The 15,638-nt window shown below is 34.1% G+C and overlaps 1 protein-coding gene across 3 annotated transcripts in view; it reads right to left on the bottom strand.

Annotated features, from left to right (window-relative positions):
* The window catches only part of LOC136039477 (serine/threonine-protein kinase greatwall-like), a 128,482-nt gene that overhangs the window by 59,368 nt on the left and 53,476 nt on the right, over positions 1–15,638 (bottom strand). For all 3 annotated transcript variants that reach the window (XM_065723254.1, XM_065723257.1, XM_065723256.1), the window contains exons 9-10: positions 11,386–12,460; positions 1,755–2,000 (exon numbers count right to left, since the gene is read on the bottom strand). In XM_065723254.1, coding sequence (XP_065579326.1) covers positions 1,755–2,000; positions 11,386–12,460 — 1,321 coding nt within the window. The remainder of the gene's footprint in view (positions 1–1,754; positions 2,001–11,385; positions 12,461–15,638) is intronic.

Here is a 15,638-nt window from a genome sequence, read left to right as displayed (position 1 = left end):
TATTCTGTATGTTAAATGTAAATGTTAGGTGCCAGCCCTTTTTTGGATGAAGGTAATAACAAACATTAATAGGAATTGATGACCATCGGCTTTGGACCGCACTTTTTATCTTAAGGAAGTATATATACTAGTCTAAGAAATTTAGCCTGAAAATTCAGGAATAAGTTTAAATTATCCCCAAAATTTGCGAACCGTCCCTAATTTGTAATTCTTTATCAGAACTATTCTTCTCTCAAAATACTCCAACAATTTTTGTCCTTTCTCTGGAAATTTCCCATAAAATTTCCTAGCAAGAAAAACAATTTGATCAAAGAAAAAATACGGTTTTATATATGCTTTAATTTTTTAATTTGCTTACAAGGGTCATTTGGATTTAGTTTGTCTCGTTCCCTCTCGTGACTCAACTTAACAAAACATCCACCTTCCAATTAATGTCTGTTTCAGTGTTTCTACTATCATTCTGGTCAATAAAGACACAATCCCTCTTTATTTTCGTCTCTGCGAAATTTAATTTGCGTCTTTTAATAAAAATTAGTAATTATATTTAATAATAATAATTTAATAAAATATATAATTTGACAAAATATGTAATAATAATAGTAATTTAATAAAAATTGCGTCTTTAATTTCAATCATCCTTAATTTAGTATTTTTGACACTAGATACAGTATGTTCAACCAACTTAAAGGCCGATAATTTTTTACTTTTCTTCTTGCTCTGCAAGTAAGCTTTAGAATCTCTAGTACAAAACTTCTAAATAGCTCCTTGCCAAAAGCTGTTTCTTGAAAAACAAGGCTTAAAAGCTCCTTATCGATCTACATGTCAGTGACGAAGGAATTTCATCAAAAAGTCAAGAGTAAATACAATAGTTAGTAGTTGTATATTTTTAGTTATTCTGAGTGTGTTAGAGCAGAACACAGGTTTATTAAAACATGAATATATATTAATCTAAAGATTCCGAGTGACATCCCTTGGTATGTTCATTAAGTTCTTCCTGTATTATAGTGATTCCGAATAAATTAGTAGATAGGACCCGCTGATCAGAACCGCAAAGGCAGCCTAGTTTTACATTATATTAATCTAGTGATTCAATATTTTAGATACTAAAAAAGGTTAGAAAAGTCTTAGGGGAAAATCCACACCCCTATGCCTATGTGCAGAGATGTATATTTTTCTGGCATATATGTGCACTCGTATAGTAAATATTCACATGTTATTCATCGCTATCTCCTTTTTCCGCAATCTAAGTGAACATTTAACCATTTTCTTAAATTCAGTGTCCTTGTTGTAAAAGCTAAAGAGAAAATCGATGATGGTCCTGAATTAGAAAACAAAAGAGACTACATTAGAAATAATCCGAAATCACAAATCAAAACAGACTTATCTTGACTGAGTCTGATACAAGCTTTAGTTAAATTGCAAAACCTACTATTTTTTGAAGTAGGGTTTCTTGATTTAGAACAAGGAAAATGAAGTAAATTGACTGTAGGCTAGTACTTAACAAACAATTATACATTATATGCTGAATTAATTGAATTTAAGAACACACTTAATTAATTTAAATTTAACATTACCTTACCAGGATTGATTAATAAGAAGACTGAAATTAGTTAAACAACATGTCTGAATAGCATACAATAGTTGACTTAATTATAATGTTGATTTTCCTTCTAAACACTAATTCTGCATCTCCCCTGTCCACGATGTCATCCAGATGCGGCTAAAATATAGAGTAAAACCTAAGAGATATTTACCGAGTGGTTTTCTTTCTTCTTCAATGGGGCTGGGGTTCAATTGGTCGGTTAGGCTTGAGTTCGGGAGTTTACAACCATGTAGTTTTTCTGTCAAACCAGTGGATACAACTTTCTGTCGTTTCGCCTCAGGACTAATTTGCATTCCAAGTTTGCGTTTCCGCAATGTGCTCCTAGCCTCCGGTTTCTTGAACCCATCTCTCCTTGAATTTTGCAATTCCAATACCGGAGGACTTGTTTCCCAGTGATCTAAAGAAAAAAAACTATTTAGGTTCACAGGTCAGTACACCTCTTCTGGGGTGGTTAGAACTTGGTACCGGTGGCGTCAATTGGCGGAGGGGAGGCCGAGGGAAAGGGTTGCATATGCCCCCTCAGGTTTTCAAAAATACTTATTAGGGAGGGATCTTCAATGAAAAATACCTTTTTTTGGTATTTTCAGTGTAAAAACTGGGAAAACCATAAATTTGACTCCCTATATTTTGAAAATACGGTCTCCCCTCCCGCTTAGTTTTCATGAATTAAAGCCACTACTTGGACCACAAACTCCATAAAATCTTTGTCAGCTAAAATCAAACCAGGTTTATTACAATATCAAAACGCAATGAATTGAACGTATTTGACGATTTTGAACGGCGAATAAAAAAATTTCCCGATATTTTTAGTATTTTAGTAAACTCTTTCCACATAAAGCTTTTATCCTTCAGCTAAAAACAAAAAAGAAATAAGCGGACATATATCTTGGAGTTTAATAAACGAATACGTATAACCCAAGGATATGCACAGGGAGGGGGGCTCAGAGCCTCCCCCAATCCTAAATTTTCTTCAGTCTATGAACATTACTTATACAGATTATCAAATAAAATGAAATTCTATTACTCTCCCCACCGAAAAAAAACTCGAGACATACGTACCTGATATAACTAATTCATCATCAACACAGACTCTAAAATCACATATTTAAAATAACGGCTTTGTCTTAAGTTTCCAGCGAATACAGGCTTCTATTAAACTACCCTCTTATTGAATTTCACTTTGCTTCGACAGCGTGATTTCAAACTGGTGTCGTCGATAGCTTGGCAACACATATAGTCTTTTGTTTTAGCTCGCTAGTCAACCCTGAATAGATCCAATTCACAGAGGAGTAATAGTGTAGCAAAGTTTCAATATATCAGAAAAAGACAGAGAACAAATGCAAGCAACGAAGAACAGTTTGAATGGAAAAAAAATAATGAGCACATCACTTTTTCTGATATTTCATTTTGACACTTTAAACTCGAGTCAACTAATGTATGTATTTTATGAAGAAGAATACATTTTGCTGTGGATAATTTAGATTTTTGGAAAGCTATCAAAACCTACCCGAACACCCTTTCCAACTTACTTGGACAAACTTAGTCACAAACTATTTTTTTTTGAATCGTCAAATTTGAATTTTAATGAAATTCGTGGCTCGTGCTGTCACTTGAAAGCCATCGGGATTTGAATCTTAATTTATATCTCCGTGATATTGCCTTTTCTTTAAACCCTTTTTCCTTCTTACAAACTGAATTACAAACTATTTTTTTGCGACAAACGAGACTTCCCTTCACCTCATCAAAAAAATTTCTTCACGGTAGAGAATACCTGGCTCGCTTCTAATTCAAATCAGTTGAAAAATCATTTTTCCCGGCCACCAAAATTGTATTACTCTTAGTCTCTACTCAACTAACATTTGATAATAATTTACCACCTTCTGTCAGAGCTAAGCTTTATACAACCTTCGGCCAACCAAAGTTTTGTAGAAACCATTATTTCTGTTACTTTATACCATTACTCCATCGATTCCATTACTTTCTACCAGAAGTGAACAACAATAGACAAAAAGTATAATAAGAAGAATAAGAAGCAAAAGCAGCAGGGAATTTCTTTTTCTCAACATACCAGGGCAACAACTACCAAAAACAAGTTCTATGACCATACTCACTCAAGATGACGCAAGAACAGATGTACAACCCATAAATGAAAAAAAAAATAATTCAGCGAATGAGTACCGGAAATATTTTCCCCGGTCACCAAAATTGTATTTAAAATATTGCAAAGTTGCGTTGATGAAAACCTACTGAATTGTTTTTTTAGATCCTTATTAGATTTTCTTTATTCTTAAGATTTCTTTTTTGATATTCTTCAGGAGCTTTGTCAAGTGATTACCCTTAGTCTTTACTCAACTAACGCTTGGTAAAAATTTACCGTCTTCTGTCAGAATTACATAAAAAAAACTAGTTTTTTTAACTGAAAGTAAGGAGCGACATTAAAACTTAAAACGAACAGAAATTACTCCGTATATGAAATGGGTTGTCCCCTCCGCAATCCCTCGCTCTTTACGCTAAAGCTTTTAATTGTATTAAAAAGCAGAATTGTGGCAAAGAGTCAAACTTTAGCGTAAAGAGCGAGGGATTGCGGAGGGGACAACCCATTTCATATACGGAGTAATTTCTGTTCGTTTTAAGTTTTAATGTCGCTCCTTACTTTCAGTTAAAAAAACTAGTTTTTTTTATGTAATTTCTGACCGTTTTTGAATTAATGCATGTTTGATTTTGGCTCTCCACACATAAATTATTAAAATGAAATTTGCATATTAATTCCTTTTTTGGCTAAATGACTTTCTCTTAGTTTTGATCAGACGATTTTGAGAAATAAGGGATGGGAAAGGAGGCCTAGTTGCCATGCAATTTTTCGGTTACATAAAAAGGCAACTATAAATTTTTATTTTTAACGAATTTTTCTATTAGTAAAAAATATACGTAACTTAAGAATTATCTTACGTAACAAACTTTTATATTCTTTAATTTTTATTATGTATATGAGAGGGTTTGTACCCTCGTTAATACCTCGTTCTTTACACTAAATCGCAAGTTTTGTCCCAATTCTTTAAGAATGACCCCTGAATCAGAAAGGCCGTAGAATGAATAGTTGAAATTACTAAAAATACTTTAGCATAAAGAGCGAGGTATTTAGGAGGAGATAAATACCTCGCTCTTTACGCTAAAGTTTGACTCTTTGCCACAATTCTGCTTTTTAATACAATTAAAAGCTTTAGCGTAAAGAGCGAGGGATTGCGGAGGGGACAACCCATTTCATATACGGAGTAATTTCTGTTCGTTTTAAGTTTTAATGTCGCTCCTTACTTTCAGTTAAAAAAACTAGTTTTTTTTATGTAATTCTGACAGAAGACGGTAAATTTTTATCAAGCGTTAGTTGAGTAAAGACTAAGGGTAATCACTTGACAAAGCTCCTGAAGAATATCAAAAAAGAAATCTTAAGAATAAAGAAAATCTAATAAGGATCTAAAAAAACAATTCAGTAGGTTTTCATCAACGCAACTTTGCAATATTTTAAATACAATTTTGGTGACCGGGGAAAATATTTCCGGTACTCATTCGCTGAATTATTTTTTTTTTCATTTATGGGTTGCACATCTGTTCTTGCGTCATCTTGAGTGAGTATGGTCATAGAACTTGTTTTTCCCAAAGGACAGTGGTTTTTCCTAAATGTTTTAGGTAGAACTCAGGTTCATCTAATCAGCCAACTAGGATCGCGTCTGTCATTCAAGCACAAGATTAATCTAACAGTTTTATTACTATACTCAGTCATCCATAAATTGTCAAAAACTCAAATTTATCATACTTTTATTTTAATCATTTCATAAAAAAAATGATCTTTCCCAATCTTTCCGAGACGTTTCGGGGAGAACCCAGGCCTACCTGGTCAACCAACTAATATCATCTCCGTCAATCAAGCACGATATTAGTCTAGTAGTTTTAGTACTATACTTAGTCACTGACAAATTGTCAGAAAACCACAAAAACTTCGCTAAAATTGTTTCTATTACCTATGTTAAATCTAGTAATTTCTGGCCACACCCATAGTGCTAAAATTTAAAACACACAAAATAAGAATGACCAAAAATTACACATTTGAAAGTGAAAAACAAATGCGTTATTCTGCGTTTATAAATGGTCTAAAGTACATTGAACAGTATATCCAAGGAGGAAACAAAGAAAACAATTTCTTTCTTAAAACACAATAAAAAAAATATATATGTACAATAAAAATTACAAGCACTCAGAGAAAATATGACCGTTCCCGAAATAAAAGGGCGCATATAAACTTTACTTTAATAAGCATGAAATAGAATCATCACAGCATCATAAAGAAATGGTAAAAAAGAAAAGAAAAAAGGTATCCCTCCACTGAATCTTTATCCACTGGCCGCATAAGCAGATCATGTGTCTAGTCCGAAGCTATTTAGTTGATCTATTTTTTATTTAAATACACAAAAACAATTTTTTTCTCAAAATAAGTAAAGAGCTGCATTAAAGCTATTTATGTGAAATTTGATTCAGAGATATAAATTTTTTCTCAATTGTTCAAGTGTCTTTTTTTATATACCACTGCTTTGTTTTTGCTGAATTTATTCATTTGTTAATCCATGCTTTATGGCCACCAAGGTGGATATAAGCTCAGACTGGCTTCCATAAGTGATTATGAAGTAATTATCAGGAATATTTAAATAAAGGGATATCTTCTGTAGGGGGTTGCCCCCTCCTGATTTTTGCCAACCACCTTTCTGAGCCGTATATCCAGCAAACTGGCTAAAATGCTTAGAGAGTTTCCAAATAAAACTTTTTGATAAATGCTTCAAAAAAAAGTATCCGTCCTAAGTATAAAAAAAAGTATAAAAAAAGTATTCTAAGTATAAAAAAAAGTAACGTCCTAAAAGTAAAAAAAGTAACGTCCTAAGTATAAAAAAAGTATAGTCTAATTAGTTGATTTATTTTTTAATTAAATACACAAAACAATTTTTTTCAAATGAAAGTAAAGAGCGACATCGAACCTATTTATGTGAAATTTGATTCAGGGGCAGAAATTTTTCTCTCTATTCTTCGAGTATCTTTTTTATACATACCACCGTCTTATTTTTATTGGAATATTCATTTGTTAATCCATGCTTTATAGCCACCAAACTGGATATAAAGCTCAGACTGGCTTCCCTAGGTGATTATGAAGTAATTATCAGGAACATTTAAATAAAGGGGTATCATCTGTGGGGAGTTGTCCCCTCCTGATTTTTGTCAATCCCTTTCTGAGCTCAATACCCAGTAAACTGGCCAAATAAATCTTTTTGATAAATGCTTCATAGTCACTTAATCAGGGAGGGGAGCAGCTATATTTCCTTCTACCTGATTAAACAAAAGCATAACATATGTCTAAGCAAAAATCATTCGATTATTTCCTCAGAATAATCAACAATCTACAAAACTATCGACAATCAAACAATGTTTCGAAGATGAATTAAACCCTAATCTGAAGGATTATCCCATTGACAAAATTCTTTTGCTTTATACTTTTTAATGGTACTAGTTTCAAAGTTTGTCGACTACTAATTTCCATGGGTGCCACTATAAATACTTTGGAAAAAAGCATAACATATGTCTAAGTAAAAATCATTCGATTATTTCCTCAGAATAATCAACAATCTACAAAACTATCGACAATCAAACAATGTTTCGAAGATGTATTAAACCCTAATCTGAAGGATTATCCCTTTGACAAAATTCTTTTGCTTTATACTTTTTAATGGTACTAGTTTAAAAGTTTGTCGGCTACTAATTTCCAAGGGTGCCACTATATAAATACTTTCGATTATTAGAATAAAACATCTTCCCATTGTGCGGTGGATGAACATTAAATTAGAGCAGCTGAATATCTTTTAAGGTAAAGAGTTTTTTTTTAATACATTGAAAAAAGGAAAGGAGGATATAAAAACCTTTCACCATGGGTTTTGCCCCTCCCTCCTGCTCAATAGCTTTACTTGTTTAAAAAAGTTCGCCCCCTTGATTTTCTTTAATATATCTTACCCTTCTTTTATTTCTCATGAATTGGTGCTCCTTTTTTAAATATTGGTTTTTGGCGGAATTAAAAAATTGGTACGCAAATTTACAAGATATGTTTTACAAGCTCCGAACAAATTTGCTTTCTTCATAAGATTGGTTTTAAAGCAATCGCCATGTCCAATATCAATACTAAAAGATATCATATACAGCTTTCAAAGATTGGATAAGATATAGACAATAGAAAACTAAAAGCCAATACCTACTTTACCGGGAATCTAAGAAAAACCATTTAATTTCTTCCGTCTTGCGTCAGAGACAGAGAATTCAGTTTTTTTCAATTAACGTCGCAGAATTTTCTTTTTAAAGTTCACGCAAAAGGTAGCTCCTGAAAATATTCTAGCATACCTGCTAGGAAAACACTAAAAATCAGCTCCTAAGAAATATCATTTGAGCGATTTGGCAGCTTTGGCAGTTCCTTGTGGTACTACTTAGTTTGATTGAAAACATTGTCGAGATAGAGGAAGGATTATTTATATAGTAGATATATTGAACAGACAACACTTTGCTCAACAATTAGTAAAAGATAGAAATTTTCTGTATTTAAATTTGCCTTTCGATAGCTTTCTGAAATGTTGATACATGCAAAATCTTCTCTAAGTTTTTACCAAGATTTTAACAAATTTCATTTGAGCAATTTGGCAGCTTTAGGAGTTACATGGGGTACTTCCCCTTTGTGAACCTTTAGTCTTTAAAACAGTTTTCGAAAGCTGACACAAGAATATTGACTTTTAAGGTATCGCAACGCCTTAATATACAGATAAAAAATAAATAGAAAAAACAAAGAAAATTTGAAAAAATCATTAATAGTGATGGATAATTTATTCTGAAAATTTCATTAATTTAACACGAAAAGATTTTTTTAACAATTGTTTGTCCTTCCTGTGTCTTTCGTTCGAATGATGGTCTCTTTTACCTTAATTAAACAATGAAGTTATTTTAGTAATCTTCAAACTTTCCACATTTTTCAAAAATATATAACTTCTATATAAGCAATATTGTGACCAAAGTATATGTCGTTCATGACGCATATACCAGCTATTCCCACAAAACTGCTGTAAACCGTGTTTCGTAAAATAAAAGAAGAAGAAAAAAGAAAGTAGTAGGTAGCATTAGGTAAAATACCAATGAGATAGTATAGATTAAATGACAGAACAGAATGACAAATAGTACAGATTAAATAACAGAATAACAGTAGCAGGTAAATTACATTGCACAAAGTATATGTCGCTCGTGAGGCATATACTAGCAATTCCCAAAAAACTAATATAAACCGTGGTTCGTAAAAAAAAGAAAAAGAAAAAAGTAGTAGGTACCATTAGGCAAAATGCCAATGAAATAGTATAGATTAAATGACAGAACAGAATGACAGATAGTACCGATTAAATAACAGAATAACGGTAGCAGGTAAATTACATTGCAAATAGTATATGTCGTTAATGAGGCATATACTAGTAATTCCCAAAAAACTGCTGTAAACCGTGTTTAGCAAAGAATAAAAAAAAAAAGTAGTAGGTACCATTAGGCAAAATGCCAATGAGATAGTATAGATCAAATGACAGAACAGAATAACAGATAGTACAGATTAAATAACAGAATAACAGTAGCAGTTCAATTACATTTCATAAACTATCCCAATTACTGCTCAAAATTTAACAATGACACCATCAAGCCGAATGATTCCAACATAGCTGCGCAACCTCCCCTTTCACGGTTGAAAGCTTCATTATATACCATCTCCCAGGAAGTTCATATTTCATTCACACCTTTCTTATGACCCTTAGGTCGTCTTGGAACAAAACGTTTGCTCCTTTGGTCCCTGATGGATGCCCAGAAAGCACAATTTTAGAAAGACCTTTAGACCCAGAAAGACCCTTAGGTCGTCTTGGAACAAAACGTTTGCTCCTTTGGTCCCTGATGGATGCCCATAAGGCACAATTTTAGAAAGACCCTTAGAAAGACCTTTAGCTGCGCAACCTCCCCTTTCACGGTTGAAAGCTTCATTATATACCATCTCCCAGGAAGTTCATATTTCACACCTTTCTTATGACCCTTAGGTCGTCTTGGAACAAAACGTTTGCTCCTTTGGTCCCTGATGGATACCCAAAAAGCACAATTTTAGAAGGACCCTTAGAAAGACCTTTAGATTCAGAAAGATCCTTAGGTCGTCTTGGAACAAAACGTTTGCTCCTTTGGTCCCTGATGGATGCCCAGAAAGAACAATTTTAGAAAGACCTTTAGACCCAGAAAGACCCTTAGGTCGTCTTGGAACAAAACGTTTGCTCCTTTGGTCCCTGATGAATGCCCAGAAAGCACAATTTTAGAAAGGCCCTTAGAAAGACCTTTAGACCCAGAAAGACCCTTAGGTCGTCTTGGAACATAATGGTTGCTGCTTTGGTCCCTGATGGATGCCCAGAAAGCACAATTTTAGAAAGACCCTTAGAAAGACCTTTAGACCCAGAAAGATCCTTAGGTCGTCTTGGAACAAATATTTGCTCCTTTGGTCCCTGATGGATGCCCAGAAAGCACAATTTTAGAAAGACCCTTAGAAAGACCTTTGGACCCAGAAAGACCCTTAGGTCGTCTTGGAACCAAACGTTTGCTCCTTTGGTCCCTGACGGATGCCCAGAAAGCACAATTTTTTGGCAATCCGTCATCCTTCCTTTGCAAGACGTAACCTAGCTATTTATTTCACAGAAGCCCTAGAGATTGGAATCAAATCACATGTTTATTACATATTATCTTTTGATATAATTTCACTTTTAACAACACCAAAACTGTCCATAGAAAATTCCTCTGGAGAACGTCTCACACATCTTCCAAAACTTTTTGAAGCACCCGTGCTTGAGGGCCATATTTGACCACTTCAAACACCTTCATATCATTACTACACCTTCAAAGATCCTAGTTCAAATAAATGTCTTCTTATTCTTCCAAATTTGTTTTCAACTAGTAAAAAACACCACCCTCGCTATTCTACTTTCTACTTACATTTCTACTTACTATATTCTACTTAAATGCTAGGCATGAGCCATTTTTACCAAAAATACTATCGACGTAAATGATGCTATTCACCTTCATCTATTAGGCATGAGCCATTTTTACCAAAAATACTATCGACGTAAATGATGCTATTCACCTTCATCTATCTGTATTCTAAGCGAATTAGTCTTCTTAACATTAATTTTAAATCTATTCTTCTACCCTTGACTCTCAAAAAGTCATCCATTTATGTGAATTTGTTTATTCAATCTTCAAATATTTTGATCTCTGATGCTTGCAACACAAACCTAAAATGCTAGGCATGAGCCATTTTTACCAAAAATACTATCGACGTAAATGATGCTATTCACCTTCATCTATCTGTATTCTAAGCGAATTAGTCTTCTTAACATTAATTTTAAATCTATTCTTCTACCCTTGACTCTCAAAAAGTCATCCATTTATGTGAATTTGTTTATTCAATCTTCAAATATTTTGATCTCTGATGCTTGCAACACAAACCTAATCTATGTTTTGTCTTCCTTTTAGATGCCATGTTCTCCCATAGATTTAAGTAGTACCTAAGGAGTCAAGAATAATATTCAGGAGTCCTCTCTGTCAATCCCTTTTTCTTCATTGTCAATTTAGGAGTAGCATGTTACGTAATCACATCTGGAACTAATTCTTCTTGAATAAATAAGAAAGTAACCAATAGTACTTACTTGTATTGTTTAGTGACTGTTCCATGGTTATGATGAATTCATCAACGATATTCAAGTCATTCTTATCTCTTAGCACCTCCGGCGATGATAGTTCTTTAACTCGTGCACTGCGCGTACAGTCAGATAGAGGGCTGTGACTCCAATTCATACAGGGTGTATCAGGTGTTTCATAATGAGGCGAGCTAGTTAAGACGTTACAACTCTCCTTACTCGTATGAGATGCTGGGGACCCAGTTCCTGAACAACATTCACATCGATCAGGCCCTCGAACTGGTGATTCAACACAATCCATTTGAGGTGATATCCATGGTGGGCTTTTTTGAACATGTTTAGAGCTAAAATTATTAGGAACTGACAGATTTCTGGGGTCTTGTTTTGGGGTAACTACGTCAAAATTAAGTTGTTCAGATGATATCATAGGTGAATACACGCCATCAGTAACTATTTGACAATTAAAAGAACCTGGTGATGTTGCCTCCGAGGACATGGCTCTAAACTTTGGGGTATCTTTCAAATAAGTAGGCTGTTGTAAACCAGCGCTTGACATAATTGCGTCAGCACTTTGAGCATTCAGTTTGTGAGATGATGCCAGCGAGGAAGAAGAATCACCAGTTTGATTGTGCAAAATTCTGCAATAGGATTGTGCCTCTTGCTGCGACATCAAGATGCCAATGGAAGATAATCTTGGTTGTAATCCCCTTGTTTGACTAGTAGCTTCCGGTGAGCTAGCTTCAAATTTAGAAATATCAATAAAAGATGGTGACACATGCAAACCTCCTTTACTGCTATTCAACGAGTCAGCTGTGATATCAATAGCCCTATGACTCACCCCACTTTTGTCAAAATAACTAGCTTGTCTCAATTGATCAAAACTACATTCACTTGGAACTCTATACACACTCCTTTGAGGAATTTCATGACATTTTTGCATAAAAGAAGACTCAGACTGGGACAGTGGGCTGTGGTTTAGCGGTAGTAGTCCCGCACTAGAACAATCAGCAGACTGATCAGCTGTAATTCCACGGTCTGAAGTCAAATAAACATCAGATCTTATTGGTTGTAGTTTGTGAACAGTCTGAAAAAGAAACTTAATTGAAATCTATCTTTTATCATTGTTGTAGCAGTAGTGGGAACGTAACAAAGATCCGAGCCTTGGTACATAGTAATTGATACTGAAGACACGTTTTCAAAGAATTTATCAAGTGAAAATAAATTCCTAATTGACATTGATTTGAGAATAGTACGTACCATTTATCCCAATTCAGCTCAGGAATAAATTACAACTACAAAAATTTTTTTTAGAACTCGGCAAAATACCCTGAAATACCTAAAACATAATGATAAGTAGAAAAAAGTAATCATAGAAATGACCACCGTCGAAAGTCCCTAGCCGAAAGTTTACAGGTTACCTTCAAAAAAAGGAAAACTGTATTTTCGCATAGATGGCCCAATGCATCAATTTTTCTTCCTTTGGTTCCCCAAGGATCGGCAAATAGAACAGTTGGCTGTAGAGAGATGAATAAGGGCTCATATGAAAGCAAATGTTAACTTACCCAGACTGTTCCTAAATACGCACTGATGAAGGCACGTTAGAGTGTACTATGGCATAAAAAACACCATTCTTGGGTGCCGTATCTGGTACAGAGAAGGTTACAGTGTCATATGGAACAAAGACTCGATATCTTCTCTATAATTTGAGCATTGAGATTTGAGCATTGAGAAGAAATTTTTTGACAGCTACTCTATAGTCAATCAATATCCAACAGGGAAGGTTGGATCCGTCCACTGAACTTTAGGCTAGGCAGAGTTCTTACTGAAGGAAATTGGCGAGATTAGTATAATTTAGATCGAGAACATATATTATGCGAGATATGGCACTGTCAGACGGAGCTAAAACTTAATATTTCCATATGGAGAAACATTATTTTTCATAATTGTTTTCATAACGATGAAAAATTTTATGCCCCAAGAATATTCTGGTATAAATCATTGGTGTTTGAGCAAGACAACCGAATGTCAATGGTCCCTTTTGACAGCCATTTCCAAAATGAGTGGGTTTGGAACTTTGGATGGTGGGCAAACCCTTATTGAAAAGTATGGTGGTCTTATGGGGGAAATGCTCTGATAAGAGCTTGAAATTGATCTGTTCAGCAAGATGCCAGACGTAACGAAAAATTTGTAACTTTCAGGTCAAATTTGTCATTATTTTTCTCCATCAAAGATTAACCGACTAGACGTAGCCTATTCTTTATTTTGCTTTTAATCTAAAACCATTTTTGTGTTTTTAAAGTTTTTAGACTTCAACCACCACAAATATGCCAAGGCAACCTGCACTCTTTACCCCACCACAATGGTGCGTAAGAGAAGTATTTATTCTGTGTTTCTAAGTCTCTAGTCGATAGTTGTATGCATGCTACTAAGACAGTTATTTTCAAGCAATTGTAGTCCGGATATAACGTCAAATGATGATAAATAGTACACCACTGAAATCGTCGTCACCAAAAACCCTACCCCAAACCCAGAAAAACAAACAAAATGACATTTTGCACGGGTTGCACTGACATACCCCCTTTCCTTCTTTTTTTCGACTCTAGCATGCAAATGTAAGTCACAGAGAGATTAAAAGGAATAAGGAGGGCAAGGAAACTGGTTGTTCCCTCTTAAGAAATATATAATTAACCCTTAACACACGAAGAGGGTCCCTGGAGACTTTTTTGTGATCCTGCCTCAACTTTAGCAACCAATTTAGGTCCACAGCTTGGTAAACAATGTTGACAGCGAGGACTTAGTGTAATAAGGGTGAAGGCAAATATCTGAAATAGATATTAACTCGATCGGGCACATAGTTGAAGTGCCACATGAAGTAATGTCATACAAAATTATAACTTGATTTCTTCTTAAAGCCTTAGAGAGACGATTGAGGGCCAATATTAAATCTAATATTGATTTGAACGTGTTTTTTCAGTGTATCGGCACACAAAGTACCACGACTTAGTGTCGTATTTTATAAGGAAGTGTGAGTTTTATAATCAATTTCCCCTACAGAGAGCGTTAGAAAACTGGTTAGTGCATCTCAAGAAATCTAAAGACAATCACAGAAATAGATATAAACTCAAAGCGACACAAAAATGATGCTCAAGATAAGGCAGATGTGGAACTAAGATTTGAAATTTGCTTAAAGTTAACTTAGAATAATGAAAGAAACGATAGCCTAGCTTAGGCGGTATAGGACTCACTTAGCATGCAAGCTATAGGGGATTGATATACCCACAGTGCCAGTTTTAATCCCAAGAAATCGAAATAATAAATATGAGTACTATTCATAGCTAGAAAATATAATCGTATTTTAACCATTCAGTTGGAGGTATAATACATTTTGTCTTTATTAAAGGAATTTTGAAAAAAAACATAATGATAAGTTGCAGCGTACGTAGGAAAGTTAAGTGTAAAATAACTTTCCTTTGCGGAAATATAGTGATTCATGCAGAAAAGTTAGACTGGCAACTAAAAGCTAACCGACTAGTTCAGATGAATATATAAAATATTAAAAATGAAATAAAAAAATAATCATTTTGCAAGAGAGAGAGAGAAAAAAAAAAGAAGAATCGATGTGACCAAAGTAGTTTACTGCCTGAATCTTTATATTTTGCCACTTCTCAGACAGATACTGCTGATAATGTAAAGTTAATCCAATAAAGTGTCCAACTCAAACATTAAAAAAAGTCTAACATAATTCGAAGTAAAACATTTTTGGAGGAGGTTACACTTCTATTGCAGTAAGGTATCACTTTCTGGACAGATAAACAATGGATCCTTAAATTAATAGACTCTCCCAATTCAGAATCCCCCAATCAGAAAAAAAAGAATCGATGTGACCAAAGAAGTTTACTCCCTGAATCCTAATATTTTGCCACTTCTCAGACAGATACTGTTGATAATGTAAAGCTAATCCAATAAAGTTATATTGTAAAAGTTTTAGAGAATTTTACTGAATACCACCCAGCCAAAATAATTTCATAGGAGAGTTTAAATCGTGTTAGAAGCAAAGGCGTATGTTTGATACTAATTCGTGAAAAAATCACGTTGGCATTTTGCATCATTGCCTAGCTTAAACAAAGTGTTGTGAATTTATAAAATCATAAGTTTATGCATTTCAATTTGGCAAATACATTTCAATGTTCAGTTTAGCAAACTTTAACAAATAAGTTTTTCTAACGAAAATAAAGAGCAATATAAAACTAATAACAAACCAA

The sequence above is a fragment of the Artemia franciscana genome, chromosome 19 (genome assembly GCF_032884065.1).
Source record: "Artemia franciscana chromosome 19, ASM3288406v1, whole genome shotgun sequence".
NCBI lineage: Eukaryota > Metazoa > Arthropoda > Branchiopoda > Anostraca > Artemiidae > Artemia > Artemia franciscana.
The sequence above is the reverse complement of the archived record's forward strand: the minus strand, read 5'-3'. Positions and strand labels throughout refer to the sequence as shown.